Here is a 23,477-nt window from a genome sequence, read left to right on the forward strand (position 1 = left end):
GCACAATTTTAGCGTTTATTTACTCGTATCATTGTAGAGAATATGTAACAAATATAAAAGTATATTCTCACATTTAATTTGATGTACGTGCATTATTTCCAACTAATCGGAACGATTAAAAAATACAAAGATCCTATTATTTATCTTCGTTTTGCGCAATTTATAGTATTTGCACAATTTTAGCGTTTATTTACTCGTATCATTGTAGAGAATATGTAACAAATATAAAAGTATATTCTCACATTTAATTTGATGTACGTGCATTATTTCCAACTAATCGGAACGATTAAAAAATACAAAGATCCTATTATTTATCTTCGTTTTGCGCAATTTATAGTATTTGCACAATTTTAGCGTTTATTTACTCGTATCATTGTAGAGAATATGTAACAAATATAAAAGTATATTCCCACCTTTAATTTGATGTACGTGCATTATTTCCAACTAATCGGAACGATTAAAAAATACAAAGATCCCATTATTTATCTTCGTTTTGCGCAATTTATAGTATTTGCACAATTTTAGCGTTTGTTTACTCGTATCATTGTAGAGAATATGTAACAAATATAAAAGTATATTCTCACATTTAATTTGATGTACGTGCATTATTTCCAACTAATCGGAACGATTAAAAAATACAAAGATCCTATTATTTATCTTCGTTTTGCGCAATTTATAGTATTTGCACAATTTTAGCGTTTATTTACTCGTATCATTGTAGAGAATATGTAACAAATATAAAAGTATATTCTCACATTTAATTTGATGTACGTGCATTATTTCCAACTAATCGGAACGATTAAAAAATACAAAGATCCTATTATTTATCTTCGTTTTGCGCAATTTATAGTATTTGCACAATTTTAGCGTTTATTTACTCGTATCATTGTAGAGAATATGTAACAAATATAAAAGTATATTCCCACCTTTAATTTGATGTACGTGCATTATTTCCAACTAATCGGAACGATTAAAAAATACAAAGATCCCATTATTTATCTTCGTTTTGCGCAATTTATAGTATTTGCACAATTTTAGCGTTTGTTTACTCGTATCATTGTAGAGAATATGTAACAAATATAAAAGTATATTCCCACCTTTAATTTGATGTACGTGCATTATTTCCAACTAATCGGAACGATTAAAAAATACAAAGATCCCATTATTTATCTTCGTTTTGCGCAATTTATAGTATTTGCACAATTTTAGCGTTTGTTTACTCGTATCATTGTAGAGAATATGTAACAAATATAAAAGTATATTCTCACATTTAATTTGATGTACGTGCATTATTTCCAACTAATCGGAACGATTAAAGCAGACAAAGATACTATTATTTATCTTCGTTTTTTGCGCAATTGCTCCACGTGTCTAATATGAAGATTCGAGATATTCGTTTAAGCCGGAAACACGTATCTTCACCTTTCGGTTTTACGTAGAGCTACGGGCAGCGAGTTTATATCAATTGCTCTGTTAGATATTGATCGCTGCGCCGCCTACATCCTGGCAACATCGTGTTAAATTTCTAATCAAATTCACCCGTCTACTTCGATGTATGTTTAACCGAAACTCGCAAACTTCACGACGCCGCGCCGTTTCGTCTAGATTGTTTGCTAACGCCAGCCGCAATCAACATTAACAGTCGAGCTGTGTATCGATATAACTCGTGGATCGTTAAAGAGAAACGGGGGGGGGGGGCGGTTGTTTCTCCCATTTACGTCGAGAATATTATTATGTTTCTCGGAAGTCCGACGATAAATAACGTTGAATCTTACGGAATTGTCGTTGAACGAAATTCGTTTCTCGCATTCCATTGTGCTTAACATTAGAATAACCTTGACATAACATAACCTATACTAATTATACTATACATTATTACTGTAATATATATAACACTATGACATAATACTATAATTACTATAATATATATTATATAATATATAATACTATAATATAATACTATAATTACTATATAATATATATTATATAATATATAATTATACTATACATTTTATTACTATAATATATATAATACTATAATTACTATATAATATATATTATATAATATATAATTATACTATACATTTTATTACTATAATATATATAATACTACAATATAATACTATAATTACTATAATATATATTATATAATATATAATACTATAATATAATACTATAATTACTATATAATATATATTATATAATATATAATTATACTATACATTATATCTATCATTGCATCTATCTGATGTAACCATGCAAGTTACTTCTCATGTCGCAATAAATCGCCAACAAATTTGCTCATAATTCCATGAAGGAATTGACTGTAAAGATACTCTATTCTAAATAAAAAGGAAAAAACTAATTTTTTAATTTACGATTATCACTACGGCAAATGTTACACTAACACTCTTGTTCAAAATCAGGGAAAATGTCTTATTGTTACTTTTATAAACTGATATAAAACAGCTGTTTTTTTTGTACTCCGTAATAGTAGCATTAGTTGCTCCAGGGTCGTAATTTATGTATTTCTGGAAAAAATGGTAGCAAAATGAAAACTTTAACAGAGAACAATTCTTCGTCGAGCTGGATTTTATTTTGACTTCCGGTAAAGCGGTGAACCTAAAACGTTATTTGAGTTTATTTTCAAGCAGGTAAAAATAAACTGAAATAACGAAAATCTGTAGAATTTTGAGAATTATTTAATATCCATGGAATTACGAAAATATAAGACAGATATGCTTCGTACAATATAAAATAAGGAAAAATTGAAATAACTAAGATTTGTTTAAAATATTAACTTTTATTTCATTTAATACTTCGGAATAACTTTTTTCAAATTGATTCAAAGAACCTTAATATTTTTGAGACGCGTTAGACCGACTAGAGTTTCCTTCGAAAGGAGTACACAACAAATGTTTTAGCTTGCAATTGATTGGAATGACAAAAGAATTAAAAAAATGATGCCTTTTCCAACTTTCTGATTCGAGCCCATAACGAAAATTTAGAAGACTTTAAAAAACACTTTACTTCGATTTCATTTCTCATCGCTCGCGACGATAAATCGTTATTTCGGAAATGCGTTCTCCATAAAATTCGCAGAAAACGCTGCCGATTTTCCGTTGGAAATCGCGCCGAAGTTTGTCGAACTTCGTCGATGGTCAACCTGGAAGACGATCCCCATAATTTAATACCGTGGGCACATGCAAGATGATGGGCGCAGCATACGGTGTCCAAAACGCAGCGAGCGTTCCAGAAGAGGGGAGCCCTGCTCGAACTTTACCGCCCTTCTTTTTTTTTCACACGAAAAGTAGAGCGAACACTGGACGACCTTCGCGTATGGATCGTATGAAGCGAAATTACGAGCGCGTCTCATAAGATTTTCAAAGGCCGCTTAAGCGTCGCGCTGTGGGCCATTTGCCTGGGAGAGCAATCCGAAAGTAAACATTTTATTCCCGTACCCCAAACGGATAATATTCCTTTACCGTGTTCCTTGATATAAATAACAGTAAACTGTAACTTTCTTTTCTTTTTTTTTAGAGAGAGGGAGAGAGAGAGAGACGACGACGACAGTACTTTTAGTAGCGAGTTTTATGCTCGAGGCTGGTGAACTTTTGAATTCGAAAAGGCAATAAGAGATTTATATCAAAGAAACGATGTTTCGTACATATAGGGTAAAGGTACCTGTTACAAGACCTCGGCATATTTGAGATAATATTATTTGAAATATTGTTTCGAGTAACATGTTATTTTAATTTATAATTGTTTACATGGTTGCGATCATTTTTGACATAACGTTATTTGAAATATTGTTTCGAATAAATAAAATATAATAAATTATTATATTATAAGTAAAATAAATTATTTTACTTCATAATTGTTTACATGCCTGCGATCACTTTTGACATAACATTATTTGAAATATTGCTTCGAATAACGTGTTATTTTACTTCATAATTGTTTACATGCTTGCGATCACATTTGACACAATATTATTTCAAATATTATTTTCACTAACATGTTATTTTACTTCATAATTGTTTACATGCCTGCGATCACTTTTGATATAATATTATTTCAAATATTATTTTCACTAACATGTTATTTTATTTTAGAATTACTTGAAACGGTTATTTCAGATGAGTGCACATACGAGAAAAATGTTTTATATTAATATTAAATATGATATTAAGATATAAACAGTATTGTTTTAACGTAGTGAAATTCAGTTTATTGAAATATGTTTTAAGAAAAATGCATCCCTACCCAAAGGCACGACGTATGGCACAATCGATGCGTCTCAAAGACGTGGTCAAGGGGCTAAAGCCCTTAAAACTCTAGCAATTCATCGATTAAAGTGGTCTCACCCAAATGTCACATTAAAATATCGGTCGACGATGCTTTTGCAATCCGTAGAGTGGACACCTGTCCGAGGAAAAACTCGTGTTCCGCAAGATTAATGAACAGGTTCGGATGTTCTATAGGTCTCGGTGTTAGGTGTTGCTAAACTATGTTGCGGCGAAGTGCAACAAATCGACAATTTCCTCATCTGAATCAGCAGAACCTTTAATTGAGCTCCGCCGCTGCGAGCGAGGTTCCTCGATAGCCTGGCATGAAGCCTGTCAAGTTGCTCAATTGACCATTCAGATGTATCATAGAAAGGTAAGAGAACTATTTCCTGCGTTCCTGCCCATCTCTTATGGCCCTTGACACGTATTTATTGCTCGCAGAAAATCCAGTGGCAATTGCTATACGTAGCAGAAACGACGAAACTGATGAAACATTTTCGTTTCGATTCGCTGGCCGATGCGAACTGTTCAGGACAGTGATTTTGAACACTGACTTTTTGCTGAGAAATTCACTCTTATTCAGTTATTAACATTAGATTTACGAAACTCACTGTCGAAATGACGGGTCACTAATTTTTTAATTTGCGATTATTCGTAACGTAAAGATACATTTGAGCCGTTTAGTTTGAAAGTGGCATAAGTCACATTGTTTTTAGGTCGATATATTTAAGGGTTTGCGTTTTAACACGTTTCAAAATATGGATGCTAACTTTCGAGAAGATTTACTTGTATTTGTTATCTCAGGATACTGATATTTTTCTCAGTATAAATAATTTCGTATAAACATTAAAAAATCACCACTTTTCATTACGATAAAGTGACTTGAGCCACTTTCAAAATAAATAGTTTAGAAAAATGACTGACATATATTCATTTTGTCCGACGTATTTTACCGAAGTGATGTTTTGAAAGGACAGTGATTTACTAAAATTGTTGAATAAATTACATATATAATAATAATTTATACCATGAACATATTTAATATAAAGGTTTGATTTAAGTATTTTTTATTTTAATATTCAGAAAATACAAAAATAATTAGTACATTCTGAAACATAAGTATAAGTAATTTATATGAAAATACATCAGTTCAATTTAATTTTCGTCATCGATAGGAGTGATTAAGTCCTCGGAAATCGTGTTTTGTTTCAAATTTTTCAAATAACTGTGGTATATTGGGGGTATATAATTAAGCAAGTCCATCGTGTCTTTGTATTTTGCTGAAGAAACAGGACGAGATCCAGCGTATAACGGATCCATTTCTATTTGTGAACAACGCCTAGGTCTTCCTCTTTTTGGTGACAAATCCAAAGTTAGAAATTCATCATTTTCATCTAAAGTTAGTTTATAAAACATTTTATAGCCATCTGCTGGCGGGTCTGGAGGTAGCCGCCACATCACTATAATATAATTTACGAAACTGCACTATACTTTCGCACTTATAAAAATAAGTCCAGTGATCACAAGTTTTTTAAAAATACTGAAAATAATTCAAAACAATACTTCACACACACTTATCGCACGTTTCTATTTCTTTTACACTAAGCTCCGCAATTAATTTCCTGAGTACAGCGACTTACGCCACTTTCAAAATAAACATGTTTGTTATACCGTTAATTAGCAAAACTTCTCTTGAACAAATCTCAATAGTTCTCAACTTATTGATTGCAAATTTAAAAAAAATGAAAAGATACCGTTCAATTGTAATTAGTGTTATCATTAACTCGATTTTTTTGAAAAAGTGACTTATGAGGCTCATTTATGAGTTATTTTGTTCAATGTATATGTTAGTTACGGCAAATGTATCAGGGTAAATGTCCTATTGTTACTGTTTTATAAAACAGCTGTTTTTAGTGCTCCGTAAATCCAGTGTTAATAGAATTATTAATATCTTTATACCATGAAACGACGCGCATTATTTTCTCTCTCATTTTCTCCTGCTCATTCTCTTCAGTTAAAAGCTAAGACCTAAAGCCTATTATAGTATTATACTGTATTATATTCTGAATTCTATTCTATTTTATTATATAATATTATATATTATAATATTATAATATAATATATATATATTATATTGTTATTGCGTTATTGATACTCAACAAATTGTACTTTCTCCACAAATCGAACAAATTGAATTTTTCTAGAATTCTTGAAATGCGAAAGATTTAAGGTAGCCTTTTCACTGCGATCGATTTTACCTTTTCACGTTTGGTATCATTAATTAAATTACTTCGATTTTACGGGAATTTGCGAGACGACTAATAATTAGAGAGCGCCGCGTAATTGTATCGATTGCGTTCGAAATCGAGTAAAAATTCGCTGCGATTACATACTTCGAACATCGATCGAACTACATACTTCGAAACAAAATTTTATTTATAATCTTAAATTTTCATTTAAGTTAACTTAATTAACTTAAATTAGCTGCTACGTAGCCAAAATTTAAAACTTAATAAAACTGAATTAATGTAAGTTTCCAATGGTCACATTCGATGAATTAAGGAATCACGTTCCTCGTTAACAATATAATGCTAATCGAAATATATCTTACTTGTACAAAAAAAATCTGTTTCAATCGTGAGCGTAATTATTATACAGTTTTAATAGTATATTAATACGAAAAAGAAGTTGTAATTCTCCTTTTGAAACTAGGCGTGGCAGCATGAACGGGCGAAAATGTTAAAACAAAGGAAGCCAGGGGAAATAGAGGAGAATCGCGCAACAATTTGTACACCGAACTGTTACGACGAAAATTACATGAGTACATAAATGGGTGAGTCACTATGAATCGTCGAGCGCATTTTATGAGAAACGGAACGAAAATGGGCAGCTCACCTGCAATATTGCGGAAAATGTATTCCTACTTCCCGGTTTATTCTGCACAGCTCGTTTAAATTCAACCTAGGGCAGGGGGAACGTGGGGAGGGAAATAATCTCAAACAAACGCGAATGCTAACTAGGCGGATTGTTCAACCATTGAAACAGGAGTACGCTTATTTTGCTAATCAAACGGCAGCTTGGAATATTCATGATCTCTCGCTGCGAAAAATGCCTGGCAGCTTTCTAAGCCTTGCCAGCTCGATATTGTTTTTTTTTCACAGCCGCTTGGCTGCTTAGCTGTGCTCCAAATGGGATTTACGATCTGTAGAAATTGGAAGAACCCGGCGCTGTCGTGTAAACGATAGATTAAATATTATAGTATTAAATATTAGTATAGTATATAAGTATAGTATATTATATAAGTTAGTTATATATATTTATATATTATAGTATATTATATATGTTAGTTACTTAGTATAGTATATTATATAAGTTAGAGAGAGAGAGAGAGAGAGAGAGAGAGAGAGAGAGAGAGAGAGAGAGTTATATATATTTATATATTATAGTATATTATATATAGTAAATTATATAAGTTAGTTACTTAGTATAGTATAGTATATAAGTATAGTATTAAATATTATAGTTTCCTGGAATAACAGTGAATCGAGACTGTCGTGTAAACGATAGATTAAATATTACAGTTTCCTGGAATAACAGTGATTCAGTGTTCCGGAAGCGTAGAACTCGCGTGCGTTTGTCTCCGTTCTTGAATTATCGTCGATGTTAACACTAGATTTACGGGAGCCGTCAAAATGACGGATCGCTAATTTTTTAATTTACGATTATTCGTATCGTAAAGATACATTTATTTATGAGTTATTTATTCTCAATTTATATATTACTTAAGGAAAATGTTGCAATAACACTTGTTGGAAATCAGGATAAATGTCTTATTGTTACTTCTATAAACTAATATGAAACAGCTGTTTTTTGTGCTCCGTAAATTTAGTGCTAATTGTCGATATTACGGTGTTCAAATAAATATAAACACGATATCGATCATCTTTTTTTCTTTTTGCAAAAATGTGAATTAAATGGTAATTCAACTTTTAACAAGGATTTGATTAATTGGACAATTTAATGAGGACCGCTAAATTGCGTACTACTTTCGAACAAAGTTGCACCAAATGTTGTCTAATTAATGATTCAACGATTACGCTTGACCTGACGTGGTCGTGGTCAATGATCACGATTGAATTAACAGTAAATGCAGTCACTTACTTTTATTAACGATTACTATTTTTAACTCTCTTATATTCAACTCTTATATTCAACGTTTATTTATATTGAATTATATTTAATCATGGAAATAACTTTAATACTTTTCGCTATTTGAACTTTCAATTTTCATTTTTATTTAATTAAGGAAGGTATAAAATGTTCTCTCTTTGTGAGATGTCTGCGTTAGCTAACACGATTCAATCGGATAAAAACAATAACGACTAGAAAAGACAAAATAAATCCCATGCTTTTACGATTAGATCATATCAGGTGGCAAATAAAAAATTATTTGTTAGATTGATTTCTGTATTCAATCTATTTCTTCGAAAATCAGCAATTTAAATATCTACATCTATTTACAATATAAAAAGCAAGCCTGCCAGAAACAATATACAATAATGCTATATCGACAAGCAAATATATTTGCAATAACATAGATATAAGCAATATGTCGCATAAAAAAGCAGTAAATTTCTCGTCTCGTTTTAACGAGTACAAAAACCGAGAGTATTTCCCACTGAAAACAGAAGCAACGATGCAATTATAAAACACTCTTTCGCCATAGAATCTGTGAAAAGTTCGTCTTAAAACCGAGAAGAACGAAGCATGTATTAGGTCTACCGGAAAGTACTTGTTTGCATTTCAATAATCATTTTGTTACTACTTGTACAGGGCACAGTAACAACAAGACATTCATTCTGATTTTGTAACAAGTGTTATTGTAACATTTGCCGTAAGTAACATATAAATTGAATAAATAACTCATAAATGTATCTTTACGATACGAATAATCGTAAATTAAAAAATTAGTGACCCGCCATTTTGACGGGTTCCGTGAATCTAGTGTCGAGAAAAGTTTAAGAAATATCCAGCGTCAAGCAGAGAAGGCAACGAAAGTTATGCCGAATCTAGATCAACGATAATCATAAAGTGTCGAGAAGAGATACAAAAAGAATTATGTGAGAAATAGTACAGTAAATAATAATGCAGTAATTTCTCCCTAATTCGCGCTCAGATTGCGCAGAGAAACGGACAATTTGGGAAGAGGAGGCACGATTATTCGAGCCTTGCGACTCGCTTTTTATATTAGGTCTACCAGAAAGATCTGTCCGTTTTTGAATCGAAATATAACACAATTTTCATACATTTAATAATATTTCTTGTAGAATATACTTTCCATCGTTACTTATGACTTCTTGCCAGCGCGATGGCAACTTGTAAATGCCATTTTTAAAAAATGATTTGTTTTTAGAGCCGAAGAACTCGACTAGTGCTTGGTTGACATTAGCTTCAGTTTTGGATTTTTGTTCCTGTAAAAAGTTTTGCAAAGAGAGAAACAAGTGATAATCGGAGGGTGCTAGGTCTGGGAAGTATGGTGGATGCGACAGAATTTGCCAGTCTAGCTCTGCGATTTTCCGACGAGTCGCCAAAGCAGCATGTGGTCTGGCATTATCATCGGTAGCCATGTTTCCACGATCGCGTCTCGCTTAATAATGACACGAGACATCTTTGTTTCAGTTTATTTAGGAGAGTACATGCGTGTAAATGCAATGATAAAGAGAGATAGTCGCATATGTCTCAAATCAACATGTGCATATGAATTGAAACTTGAAGTGACACTATCGGATAGAACTTTCCGGTAGACCTAATAAAAACAAAGCTTGAACGTTATCCTAACGATTGAATGTCTTATTATTAACATTATAATCGGTTAAAATTAAAAATATGATCCGGTCGGTACTGAACGACAATTTTTCACTCCGTTCAGATGATAATTTTCGCGTTCTTGTTCGTTTTCAGTTATTATCGTTAAATTTTACAAAAACACTAAAACAGTAAAATTTTAATTTTGTTCTTTTGATCCCAAGACATAATAATAGAACGTGGAGCAATCGGTACTGAACGACTTTCCCATATAAATCTTGAAAATGTTAAACATTCCGGTAGACTTAATATTTTGAAATGACAGAATTACGGGCAGACTGTGATGCGTTTATGACAAAATTGGACGGTTGCGATTTAAAACAGAAGAAAGGTTAAAAGAACTGAAAAATGCCAAACTCTTATCCTTAATCTGTTAAAGTGATTAAAGAAAGAGTGAACTGACTAGGATAGATGTCCCAGTTTAGTATAGAAAAAGAAAAGTTTTATATGCAAAGTGATACCTCTCCCTGAATCTTACATGTTGATAGGTAAACATAATAAAAAAGTATGGATCATCGATTTATATGTGAAACTTTTCTTTTTCTACACGTTTTGTAATGTGGGGAATAGGGAAATCTACCCTATATTGTTTCTATTTCTCGCAACAGATGCAGACAATTTTTATTTTGCATAAAAATCCAATTACGAGGTTGATGATTATAGTCGTATATGTCTCCAATCAACATGTGCATATGGATTGAAACTTGAAGCGACACTATCGAACAGAACTTGCCGGTAGACCTAATAATTATAAAGCCATTTCTGTTTTATAGAACGCGTGCTGAATTACATTCCACGGCAAAGGAGAAAATCAAATTTCCGAAATTTCCAAAAGCCGGCGTTAATCGAAACGATCACGCGGAACAGAGGCGGAACCGTGTTCCGACGATTACGGAATCGTTCGTATCTGATATCGAGAAATCTGATTGTACGCGAGACGCGCGCGAGAATAAAATATTTCAAAGACTTTTAGCCGGGCTCGTTCCGTTCTGACACAGACAATAACGAACCGAACAAAAAAGAAAAAAAGAAAAACTTGTCAATTATATTCCCCGATCGGAGCCGTCGGCATAGACGCCATTATTTGTTTAAAACTAGCGGGGGCACCGGTCCCGGATCGATAACTCGTACAATATCTGAGACTCGCATTGTGCTCGGATTTCTCTGAATTTCGGCGACTCCGCATTTGTCCGGGCAATGCAAACCGGCCGGCCCCCGGTGCACGCGTTCCATAATTGCGTCGTCTCGTAAATCTCCCAATTAGAAATTACTGGCGCAGTAATGAATTCGGAGGGAAAATACATCGTCGGTTTACACACCTTGACGTCCGCAGATTTTTAGCCAGCGCTCGCCAGCATATTCTCTCGTTTCCGTGCGGATCGTATCAGAGTTTTTTCATTGTACGAATCGTTTCGAATAAATATTCTATGATAATTATCTACGTCTAAGATAATTATTCGAGTGAATACTCTAAGTCTAAGATCATTATTCCAGTGAATACTGTAAGTCTAAGATAATTATTCGAGTGAATACCCTAAGTCTAAGATAATTATTCGAGTGAATATACCCTAAGTTTAAGATAATTATTCCAGTGAATACTGTAAGTCTAAGATAATTATTCGAGTGAATATACTCTAAGTTTAAGATAATTATTCGAGTGAATACTGTAAGTCTAATATAATTATTCGAGTGAATACCCTAAGTCTAAGATAATTATTCGAGTGAACACTCTAAGTCTAAGATAATTATTCGAGTGAATATACCCTAAGTTTAAGATAATTATTCCAGTGAATACTGTAAGTCTAAGAGAATTATTCGAGTGAGTATACTCTAAGTTTAAGATAATTATTCGAGTGAATACTGTAAGTCTAAGATAATTATTCGAGTGAATACCCTAAGTCTAAGATAATTATTCGAGTGAACACTCTAAGTCTAAGATAATTATTCCAGTGAATACTGTAAGTCTAAGATAATTATTCGAGTGAATACCCTAAGTCTAAGATAATTATTCGAGTGAATACCCTAAGTTTAAGATAATTATTCCAGTGAATACTGTAAGTCTAAGATAATTATTCGAGTGAATATCCTAAGTCTAAGATAATTATTCGAGTGAATATACTCTAAGTTTAAGATAATTATTCGAGTGAATACTGTAAGTCTAAGATAATTATTCGAGTGAATATACCCTAAGTCTAAGATAATTATTCGAGTGAATACCCTAAGTCTAAGATAATTATTCGAGTGAATACTCTTCGGTCGAATATTTTATTCGAATAACAATCATTCGTTGGTCATCATAAATTATTCATCGATCTATTTATTCGAATAGCGATTGTAAAATTATTCGAACGATAATGCGAACGTTGCGATGTTCTATAATTTTTATTCAAATCAATTATCTATAAATTCCTGTATGAATGAATTCTTACTCGAATCAAATCTCTTATTCGGATACATTTTTGTCTAGATCAATTTTTATTCGATCGCACATTTATTCGATAGCGTCGAATTCAATTTTTTCGGATAATTTGCGTCCTTTTATCAGACATTTATTTTGTTTCTTTTTCGCCGAACGATTCGCACACTTTTTAATTTTTGGAAAATTCACGATGTTTATTAAGCATTTAAACTGTTCGAAAGTTTAAGCTCCTACAATTTCGTAAACAAGAATCGTACAATATTGAATCCGAGCTCATTTTGAAGCTTTTGCATCACCACTTTTCCAACAAATCGTTTACTTTCTTCAACCCTCTATGGGCCGAATTTTTTCCTTAAATATAAAAAAATTTATGCAACGGAAAATCTATTATTATAAACCTATATACGTTAATTAAAAAAATATTTAACAGTTTAAACAACTTTATTATAATTAATTCAATTTGTAACTTTAAAGTAACAACGGCTTACAATGTTTCCACTTCTGTGCATAAATGCTTAAGCGTGAAATTCCATAAAACAGTTTGAATTTGGCGTTAAAAATTGATGTACGTTGCATTTGGAACTGGTTGCCAAATAGTTTTTTGTGGTCCTGAATTTTCCTCATCCGATGATAATTCGGTACTAAATTCATCGTCACTGTCAATAATATTTATGCGTCGTCTGATAAATGCTACTGGATGATCTTCATCGGACTCAGAATCTAATAAAAAATCTTCGGATCTATTACCGCTAATGCGTCTAATTCTAATTCCTCTTTTATTTTTACATGATTTTGTATCCACATTTTGGGGGTATTTGATATATAAATTTGAAAATAGAAGAAAGTACAACTATTATCCTAAATACACTAAAATCTACCACAATATCCCAATGTAACCTGAAAGTTACAAAACTGTATCATATACATAATAGTAACAAATTTTGTTATAATAGTAACAAAATGATTATTGAAATGCAAATAAATAAATTGTTATTGACATACGAACCCAGAGCTATTATACTATTATACTATTATACCGACAAAAGCACAAATAATCTCAATTGCACAATATGGTCCCTCTGGTTTCTATCTGCAGGCAACTTGCAAGGTATTTATTTTGACATTTCAGGTTGATGGTGCGGCCAACCGTCGTCAATATTGTTATTGGTTATTTCAAAGGCATTATATAATCAAGACGTATACATCATCTTGTGAAAAAAACTAAAACTATTTGGTAAAATGTGGATATATTAGCTTGCGACTTGAAAGTTACATGGGCCCATAGAGGGTTAACACGTTTTTGCACGACATAGCGAATGGCAAACTAAAGACATTTCGAAAATTTTTTTCGTGATTTTTCTACCGTGAATTTGCAGATCCAAGCTTTGCAACGATCCCGTCGAACTTGACGACGCTTTTAATCGTTATGCGGAGCTTCGTATAGAATATAATGATAATGATAATAATTCTACATATAGATATAATATATAATAATAATATATATAATAATGTATATATACATTATATTATATATTATATTATTATTATATAATATTATAATATTATATTATATATATATATATATATATATATATATATATATATATATATATATATATATATATATATATGTATTATTATATTATATATTATTATTAATATATATATAATAATATATAATTCTACATATAGATATAATATCATGATAATAATTCTCATTTCGGCTTCGTGAAACGACTAAAAAGAATCGCGCATCAAGTTACATCAGGTGATCGTTGCGAAGGGGACTCTTAAAATGCCAGACAGATTCAGTTACGAAAACAATTTTCCGGTGTTCTCGGAGATGTTACAATTTGCAGCATCTTCGAGGGGAAAACGTGTCTTCTTCAGTTTCTCGTCTATCGCGCCATGTAAAACAAGTTGCAAGATAATGAACGATGGATCGCGAAAGTAGAGGGTTGGTGTCGCAGTTTATTACGGTTTAATTCTTCTGTAAATAACAGCAGCAGTTCAAACGACGGCGATATTTCAAAAATCGGAATTAGCGTCCGACTAATTTCGCGAGGAATTATTTCTACGACAGAGGAATTACCTTGTCGGAGACGCGCTTGCAAAAATAAACACAATTCGTTCGCATTAAAACGTGAATTCTTTTCTCTCTTAGCTAATCCGATTAATATCCTTTAACGTCTGCGTTTATTTCATTCGTCTTTCGAGGCCCATTAGGTCCACGAAACTTCTCGCTACTATTAATCTCTCTCTCTCTCTCTCTCTCTCTCTCTCTCTCTCTCTCTCTCTGTTCTGTTTCATTCATTTAACATCTTAACTGCTGCTTCTCGGTATCCATGAGAAGATACATGAAACCGGAACGACTTGTTCAAGACTAGAAGATTAAAAAAGACAAGATTTAGTATAGCAATTGCGTTCGCAATTCCGCTACGTTGTGTATAGGCCCTAGTTAAAGTATGACTTAACAAGATTGTAACGAAAATGAGAAATTTCAAGGTTAATAGAGAAATTGTGTCGATCATATGAATGGATTAGAATCACAGCGACGTGAGCCACAGTTTCGAAAATTTTTACTTATGTCGTCAAATGTAATCAATACGTGCCAAAATGGTAAAAAGACAAGTGAAATAAATTATGAAGTATCAAATTATAGATTAGTATTATTATGTTGTTATTATTATTACTATGTAATATAATATAATATAATATAATATAATATAATATAATATAATATAATATAATATGATATGATATGATATGACATAATATAATATAATATAATATAATATAATATAATATAATATAATATAATATAATATAATATAATATAATATAATATAATATAATATAATATAATATAATATAATATAATATAATATAATATAATATAATATAATATAATATAATATAATATAATATAATATAATATAATTTAATATAATATAATATAATATAATATAATATAATATAATATAATATAATATAATATAATATAATATAATATGATATAATATAATATAATATATGATACTTTATAATAAGTATATTATCGTCTTGGAATAGACTACAAGATTATCTAAAAAATCTTCAAATGAAAATCATACATACCATATTAGTATTAATATAAAGTATTAAATTAAATTATAAATTAACTCAACCCTGAATTAACTGAACAATAAATTTGGCCGCTAAAAGAAATACACGTGTTAGCAAGAATAACATTCCTTGTTTCTCACAATGAGTCACGGAGTGACTTACGCAGCTATGCCTCTAATCTACTCATATGTGTTCGACGTAGCGCTAAAATACAATGTTTAACATTCAGCCTGAAATGCTATTCGACTCTAGACAAATTGAAGAATTTCATTTTCAACGAAACGTTTCGGCCACCCCATCAAAGGGTCTACCTTCATCGAAAGTAATCGCCGAACCGAACGCTGGCGGAACCCTTTTAACCCTCGCTCTTCTAATTGGCACTGAAACCACGAAGAGCATTCTCGGGATCAACATAATCGCCGGAGATATTACAATTTTTCAGTATAGGAATTCTTCGACGCGATGCGCGTCGGAGTCCGACATGATTATGCGAACATAAGAAACAGCAGGTTGTACCTTTCGAAAGTTCAAGCGGCTCTACTCACGGATATTGATGGTGCCCTTTAACCTTTCGGCCACTGTAAACGCGGTGCACCAATGCACCTTGGGCTGGTGCATACGTAGCCTTAAATTCGCGGATTATACGGACAACGAAAAGGACAATACGCGTTATTGTGAAATAAGCCGTTCGGTGCAGAAACGGCTTAAACCAGTTTAGGCTTGGAAGCGAGATGAGACAAATGAAATTATGATTAATCGAGTTTAATTAGTTCAGGTTGAGTTTAACTTTTATTAAAATTATAATTTATTTAAATTATAATTACTATTATAATCATTATTATAATTATATTATATTATAATTATAATTATTATAATTATTAAATTAAAATTATTTATATTTTATTTAATTATAATTTATTTAAATTATCATTGAAGTGCAGTCAGTTAATAATATTAAGGCGGGAAAACTTTGCATTTAGTTTTCGTGTAAAGTTTCTATTTCTTGCAATGGAAGGGGTTATGGTTATAAATAATGAAATATGATGGAATGAAAAGTTGTAAACATGTTAGATTTCTTTAAAGTGAAACTCTTATAAATTGAAGTATTTATAGTAGTTTGTATAGATCTATTCGAGTAAGATATATGAAAATATTATAATATTACAAATTATTATTGATTACATTATTTCATATCATAAGTTATTTATACATATTATATTTTATTTTTATTTATTATATAAATTATATTGTATTGTATTATATTATAATATATTATAATATATTATATTAAATTAATTATATTATTATTATATTATTATTATTATTATTATATTATATTATTATATTTTACATTTTTACATATTATAAATTACAGCATTCAAAACGAATATAAATTATACTGCTGTATTAATTACATTTATTTTTTTAATTACACGCATTGTCATGTTGAACGATGCCATTATCTTGACGTTATAATATAATCGGCAATTACTCTTTTCCGTTGGCAAAATTAATGCTGTAAGTTCTTCGAATAGTCAAATGCATTTATAATATGTATAGTCCCTATTGTTCGCAAGTTCATCGATTTATTGCTCGTCTATTGCTTATACTACCGTATAAGGATTTATATTTTATACTTGATTTAACGACTCATCGAATTTACGGCCGTAGTCGGTGGGTATTTATTTGTTAGTTACGCAATCTTCCGGTCCGCGTAAATTCCCATTTAATCGGGAAATCTGTTTTCTATGGAGACAGAAGGAAATTGTTACCGTGAAATGTTAATGTTGGAATTTCAACGATGACCCACCTAACAGTTTTATGGCCCCTTGCGAGGGTGAGCCGTTGCCTACAGAGGCCCAGGTGGGCCCAGACGATAGTTCAAAAGTAGACACCGAACCGTGAGGTTGCCACCTCGGGATTTTCACCAACACCAGATTTCTGTATCTCTGTAGTTTTGCAATATACCACCATCACTTATTTTACTGGATACGCGAATGTTCTGGAGTAGAATTTGTAACTCTAAATAAAGTGCCTTTGAGTATCCTTTCATTCTACAACAGTTAACATCATCGAAACCTATAGTTTGCGATTTTAATTAAACGCACGTTTCTTCCTTTCGCGCCTCGCACGGCGAAAGTTAATCGGAGACACTTGTTTTTGTATTCGAATCGCGTGGTTGTAATTTAAGGCAGTCATTCGAAATCTAATTCATACAGCGCGCAACTTTTTCTTCATACAAATTCATGACGACAAAAATATGCAGGCTTTTGAGATCTTTCTTGCAAAAACATTTAATTACTTTCCAACTAAATTAAGAACGGCCTGGGTTAGGCAACCCGATGAAAAAGATGGTACGAGCCAGAAATTAAGCATCGAAACTGCATTTTCTTGGCTCCATTAATTTATGGTAACGCGATTTCAGTTGTTCGTGTACCTTCTGTGTGAAAGATTAATTCTCATGTAAATAGAAGCACATGGGAACATGGCTTGCGTTATTTAATAATTTTCAGAATATTCATCATTTTTCTCGAGCATCGTACACACGTTTCCCACGTGTGTCAAAAAATGCTTTTAACGAGGTCTTTAATTATACTTTCAATCTTGAATCCATACAGTACGCCGTGCCAATAATGAATTTCGAGAAATACTTCTGCAAGAGTTTAAACAAAATATTAAACGAAACACGGATATGTTCATTTATATCTCGCGCCTTTCATGATCTTCCTTACTTCTGCACGTACGAAGCGATGTTTGAAAAAATAGGTTTTCGCGACCCAGGTTTTCTCTCTTCAAGGTTATTTTTAGTAACGACACATTTTTTATCGTCGCGTTATCGTAGCTGATAAATAAATGAATTTTAAACATGTGGACGCGCGGACCTTGAAACGACCCCGTGTAGAAAATTCACGGTAATTAGAAGATTACTATGAAATCGAGAATTTGCTATTTTCGCATAATAACAGTCGCGTAAATCAAAGTGATAATATGCGGCGAACCCATGCTGCATGATTAACGTTGTCACGAGTTACAAGCATAACCGAAGTTACCGAAACCTTCTAACATGGAAAAACATTCACGTCACTTGGCTCAGCTTTAAAAAGAGTTCTCGCGTTTTAAAAGGTGTTCGAATACATTTTTCCAGCGGTTGTGGATTATACAGGGTGGACCACGCAATGTGATCAGCTCAATTTATTCTGTTGCTAGTGGTTCGATCGGTATCTTTTTGAGCTAAAATAATATGGTTTAAGGAGAGCTTTAAAGATGATTGTACCAAATTTGTGGTTAACCCTTTTTCCCTCCGGAGTTATCAAGATCACATTCAGTTTTTCATAGGTTGACCTACAATCTTTCTGTACCCATCGTTGAAGGGATGTTGAGACGACAAGCACTATAACAAATACAGGATGTCTCGAAAATCCGGAAATCGGAGCTTCTTGGACTTTTTCGGACACCCATTCACATTTTTGGGACACCCTGTAGTATTTTCAGAATCTAAATGAAAAAAATTGTAGGTTCACCTATAAAAAACCTTGATAACTTCGAAATAGCTCTTTTCTTAAACCACGTTATTTTAGCTCAAAATGTTTCCTGAATTGACCAAATTTGTTGTCAATCCTTTTTTCGAAATTATCAAAGTTTTTTATAGGAGGTTTATATTATTCTAAAAAAACAACAACTATATTTTATGGTACTTGTCGAATTCGTCTCAGCATCCCCTAAAGGAGGGGCACAAAAAAATTGTAGATCAACCTATAAAAAACTGAACGTGACATTGACAACTCCGGGGAATAAAGAGTTAACCCTTTGCACTCGAAGCTAAGTTCGGCGCAAAATTTAATACAGTTTTCCTGGCACACTGTATTTCCATTTTATTTTGTGATTCTTGCAACAGTTATCCTTTCAACAGTTCTTCAAATATGAACAAATTCGATTAATAAAATTAAGTCGCCATTCGAGTGGAAAGGATTAACAAAAAGTTTGGTCTTAACCCTTAGCACTCCGAACCATTCTGGATGTTGGCTACCAGCTACTCAGCGCCACTTTTCGCCAGAAACGTGCATTTACAGACCCTCGTATTATTTAGTATGCTTTTGGAACTAACTAACATATTATAATGATATTGGACTTATATGAATTTGGCTGAGAAACCGAGAAATTTGCAAAAAAATCAACATTTTATTTTTTATAATTTTGTTATTGTTTGTTTTATAATTTTGTTTCGTTGTTGTAATCACTATCTATGCGAACTCTTTCTCTCGTCGCCTTGTTGCTTGAACGATATCACTATTACTGCTATCAAAACGATAGACTAACTGTAGAAGAAAACCTTCTTAAGTGACTGAAGAAAGCATTTCAGTTATTGTCTAGTAGACTGGTGCCTTTGTCGTCTAAAGAAAATTCAGGTCATTCGGTTCAGTTATTGCATTCAGTTCAATTTATTATTTTAAAAGGTGTGCGAACATTTTTGTGGGCCACTGTACATACACTTATGATATCTAGACTAAGTAAACTAACCTCCGTTCAGACTGGAATGAATTAATTGAATTTTTTTCGAGATGTTAAAGGGACTGGTTTACTGTGCAATGACTGAAACGCTTTATTTTCAATTTTACTATCGCTTGGAACACGAAATGAAGATGAAAAAACTCGCGTTTTGAAAAGGTTATGTTTTGTGTCCCATGCGGTAGAAGATTTATGAATTTTTTCAGACTTTTCCGATGAGTAGAACAGAAAAAATAACGCATCATTTGCTACTTCCCCTCCCCCACCCTATCACTGTGATGGGGACAAGGACTTAAAAATTGAGAGGGTTTTCGATCGATGGCTTATTGAAAAATTGAAACATGCATGTCTGAAAAAGTTGCGCTGAAATAACTGAATTCCTCGTAATCACTAATAAACTTGAATGTCCCACGAGAGGGGACATCCGAGTGATATGCTAGAATTACGATGTCCCACGAGATGGGACAGCGGACAGAGTCCTTAAACCATGTTATTTTAGAATAAATCGAGCCGATCAGGTTGCGTGATCCACCACATGTACACGAAATCTTCGTCGCGAGTCCGACACATTTTTACAGTGGAAAGGGTTAATGGAAACGTAAGTATAATACAAGTAATCTGTGTACAGTTCGACTTACCTGAAGCGTCCGACGTTCCGGATCGCGGCAAAGAGCCCTGACGAAATGCGGATCCAAATAGTCCGTCATAGTAGCCTACCTATAGACTACTCTGCGATCCTTTTATCAGCGTGGTCCTCCCTTGTCCCGATAAAGGACTTCTTTCTGGACATCGCCACTGAAAGGTCGCCGCTTCCGACTACCTGGCCACTCTTACGGGCCTTCCGACCTCTTTCCAGTCATTTAAACTGCCGACTGTCTCGCGTCATTAATCATCGCGGAACGTTTCATTTTCGTTACGAACGACTTTCGCGTTTGTCGCCGATCAAAGGATCATCCGTGCACGATCGGCAGTAACGTGTTCGTTTAAACGTCGACCATCGTAGGACATCTCGTCAGGGTCTGCGGCGTCTTCTATCTTTCTATTGTCATATCGAATTGTCACTCTCTTCTGCTTCACTGTGCCACCTGCTGATCGTCGCAGGACCTGTAACAGAACACAGAAGAAATATGAAATATAGTTGTGTGTTACATTGGAGCTAAGTTGTACTCTTGTAGAATTCGACCGTTTCTTTTTTCTTTACAGGTTTTAGAACAATAATTGTCAAGGTTAGACTGAGTTTAAGATTTTGTTTTGGTTCAGGATAATGATCCGAAACATACAGCGAAGAAAACCAAAACAATTTTCAAGGATTCTCACATTAACCTACTTGAATGGCCAGCACAGAGTCCAGATTTAAATTTAATAGAAAACTTATGGAGTGAATCGGACTCGAAGGTACCATTGGACAAACGGAATAACAAGATCGACTGTTTTCAAAGTTTACAGTCAGCATTTGAAGCAATTAGCAAGGATTGTGTCGAAAACCTAATAAACAGTTTTCCACGACGTTTAGAAGCGGTAATTCAAGCAAACGGGGGGCATACTAAATATTAATCTTGCGCTTTGTTAGATGTCCACTCATTTTTGTCCCTGAGAAATTTACTAACTTTGCCGTCAAGTACGATTTCTGTGCGCAAAAGTATATTATATGTTATATAGAAGTATATTCTGTGCGCAAAAGTATGTTATACGTTACATAGAAGTATATTCTGTGCGCAAAAGTATGTTATATGTTACATAGAAGTATATTCTGTGCGCAAAAGTATGTTATACGTTACATAGAAGTATATATCTGTGCGCAAAAGTATGTTATATGTTACATAGAAGTATATTCTGTGCGCAAAAGTATGTTATATGTTACATAGAAGTATATAAACATTAACTTGAGTTTTGCACAAAATGTTCTATGTACCATAAGGATATGTGTAATATACAAAACTTGTGTGTATAGTAATAATACTAGTTCGACTAAATTTTATTTATAACCATTTCCACTGTCTGTCCACTCAATTTTGTCCGCAACTGTATATATTACAGATTAAACTCCATTCCAAGTAAAAAGAAATTTTTTATTTCATTGAACAAATCGGCAATTACTTTTTTTTTTTTTTTTTAGTTGCCAACCCAATATTATTTTCTACAAAAGCACGTTCATTGGTTCAATTTCGCTCCTCGTTGTGTCTCTTAGAAGGAAACGAGTACGCTTTCGGAGGACAAATTTGTTTGCATTAGAGTGTCCTAAATTTCTGTATAAAGTTTGACCCTGATTTACAAAGTCTGATTTACAAAAGATAACAGATATCGATGTGGCTGGGATCCAACGGAGGCGCGCGGCGAATACCGGAGCAACGACGCGGCTCGCGTCCTCGACTCGCCTTCTGCCAAGGCAGTTAGGTAGACGCTGTTACTCGCGTGACGTTACACGCCCAAGGTCGGCGAATGAACCAAGAAATCGACGGTTCTTCCTTCGAGCATTTGTTTTCGTCTCGTATCGAGCGCTCCGCCATCCTGTTCCTGATTTAAATCGACCTCCGATCGGATCGGGTCGGATCGGGTCGCGAAAGGTCGTCGAGCCTATTTCCAGTTCGCGTTCACTATCATTTCCCTGCATCTGTCTGCAGGTGTAGCACGCCTTAACAAGCGGCTTCCGTCGCGCTTATAATTCATCCTGCGTATTTCGCGATTCATTCATAATTTCTAACGGTATCGTCTTTTTCCCTTGCGTCGCGGCTGCTCGACTGCGGATCGAGCCATCCGCCTCCGGCGGAACGATTTCAGGGAAACGATCGATGCTGAACGATTTTATTCGCGGCGGCGTAAAAGTGGACTGGAAATCCGATTCCCATGGCCAAGTGTTTCGATCTTCGAAGTGTTATATTTTCGCTTAGAATCCATACGATATCGGCCATTTTGGACGATTACGTGTGCAGGAACGACAAATTGAAGGCAAAATTCGGAAATTCGAAGTGAGACACCCGTTACAAACTCTAAGAACTTATTATATGTATAGTATGTACTGTATATAATATTTGTTATAACATTAAAACATTTATATGGTTTATTCGTATTAGGGCAAACATGTCAATTACTGTGCCAATTAACGGGACGTCCGAAGTTTTCGACGAAGTAAATAGCTTTTCTTTTTCACCTTTACCTTTTCTCTTTTACCACTTCTTAGAACATTTAATTAATATTTACGTACTTATCTATGTATTGTAATTAACAATGAAGTACGAATTTTTGCCATAGTTGGCAAGAATTTTTGTCATAGCAAGATTAATGCTAATTAAATT

General features: G+C 33.2%; 1 protein-coding gene across 3 annotated transcripts in view; it reads right to left on the bottom strand.

Annotated features, from left to right (window-relative positions):
* LOC117218896 (rap guanine nucleotide exchange factor 2) overlaps positions 1-23,477 on the bottom strand; it is a 470,857-nt gene that overhangs the window by 341,920 nt on the left and 105,460 nt on the right. For all 3 annotated transcript variants that reach the window (XM_033467621.2, XM_076527418.1, XM_076527419.1), the window contains exon 3: positions 20,823-21,288. In XM_033467621.2, the coding sequence (XP_033323512.2) occupies positions 20,823-20,891 (69 nt within the window). In that variant the 5' untranslated portion in view covers positions 20,892-21,288. The remainder of the gene's footprint in view (positions 1-20,822; positions 21,289-23,477) is intronic.

Source organism: Megalopta genalis, unplaced genomic scaffold (genome assembly GCF_051020955.1).
Source record: "Megalopta genalis isolate 19385.01 unplaced genomic scaffold, iyMegGena1_principal scaffold0020, whole genome shotgun sequence".
NCBI classification, from domain to species: Eukaryota; Metazoa; Arthropoda; class Insecta; order Hymenoptera; family Halictidae; genus Megalopta; species Megalopta genalis.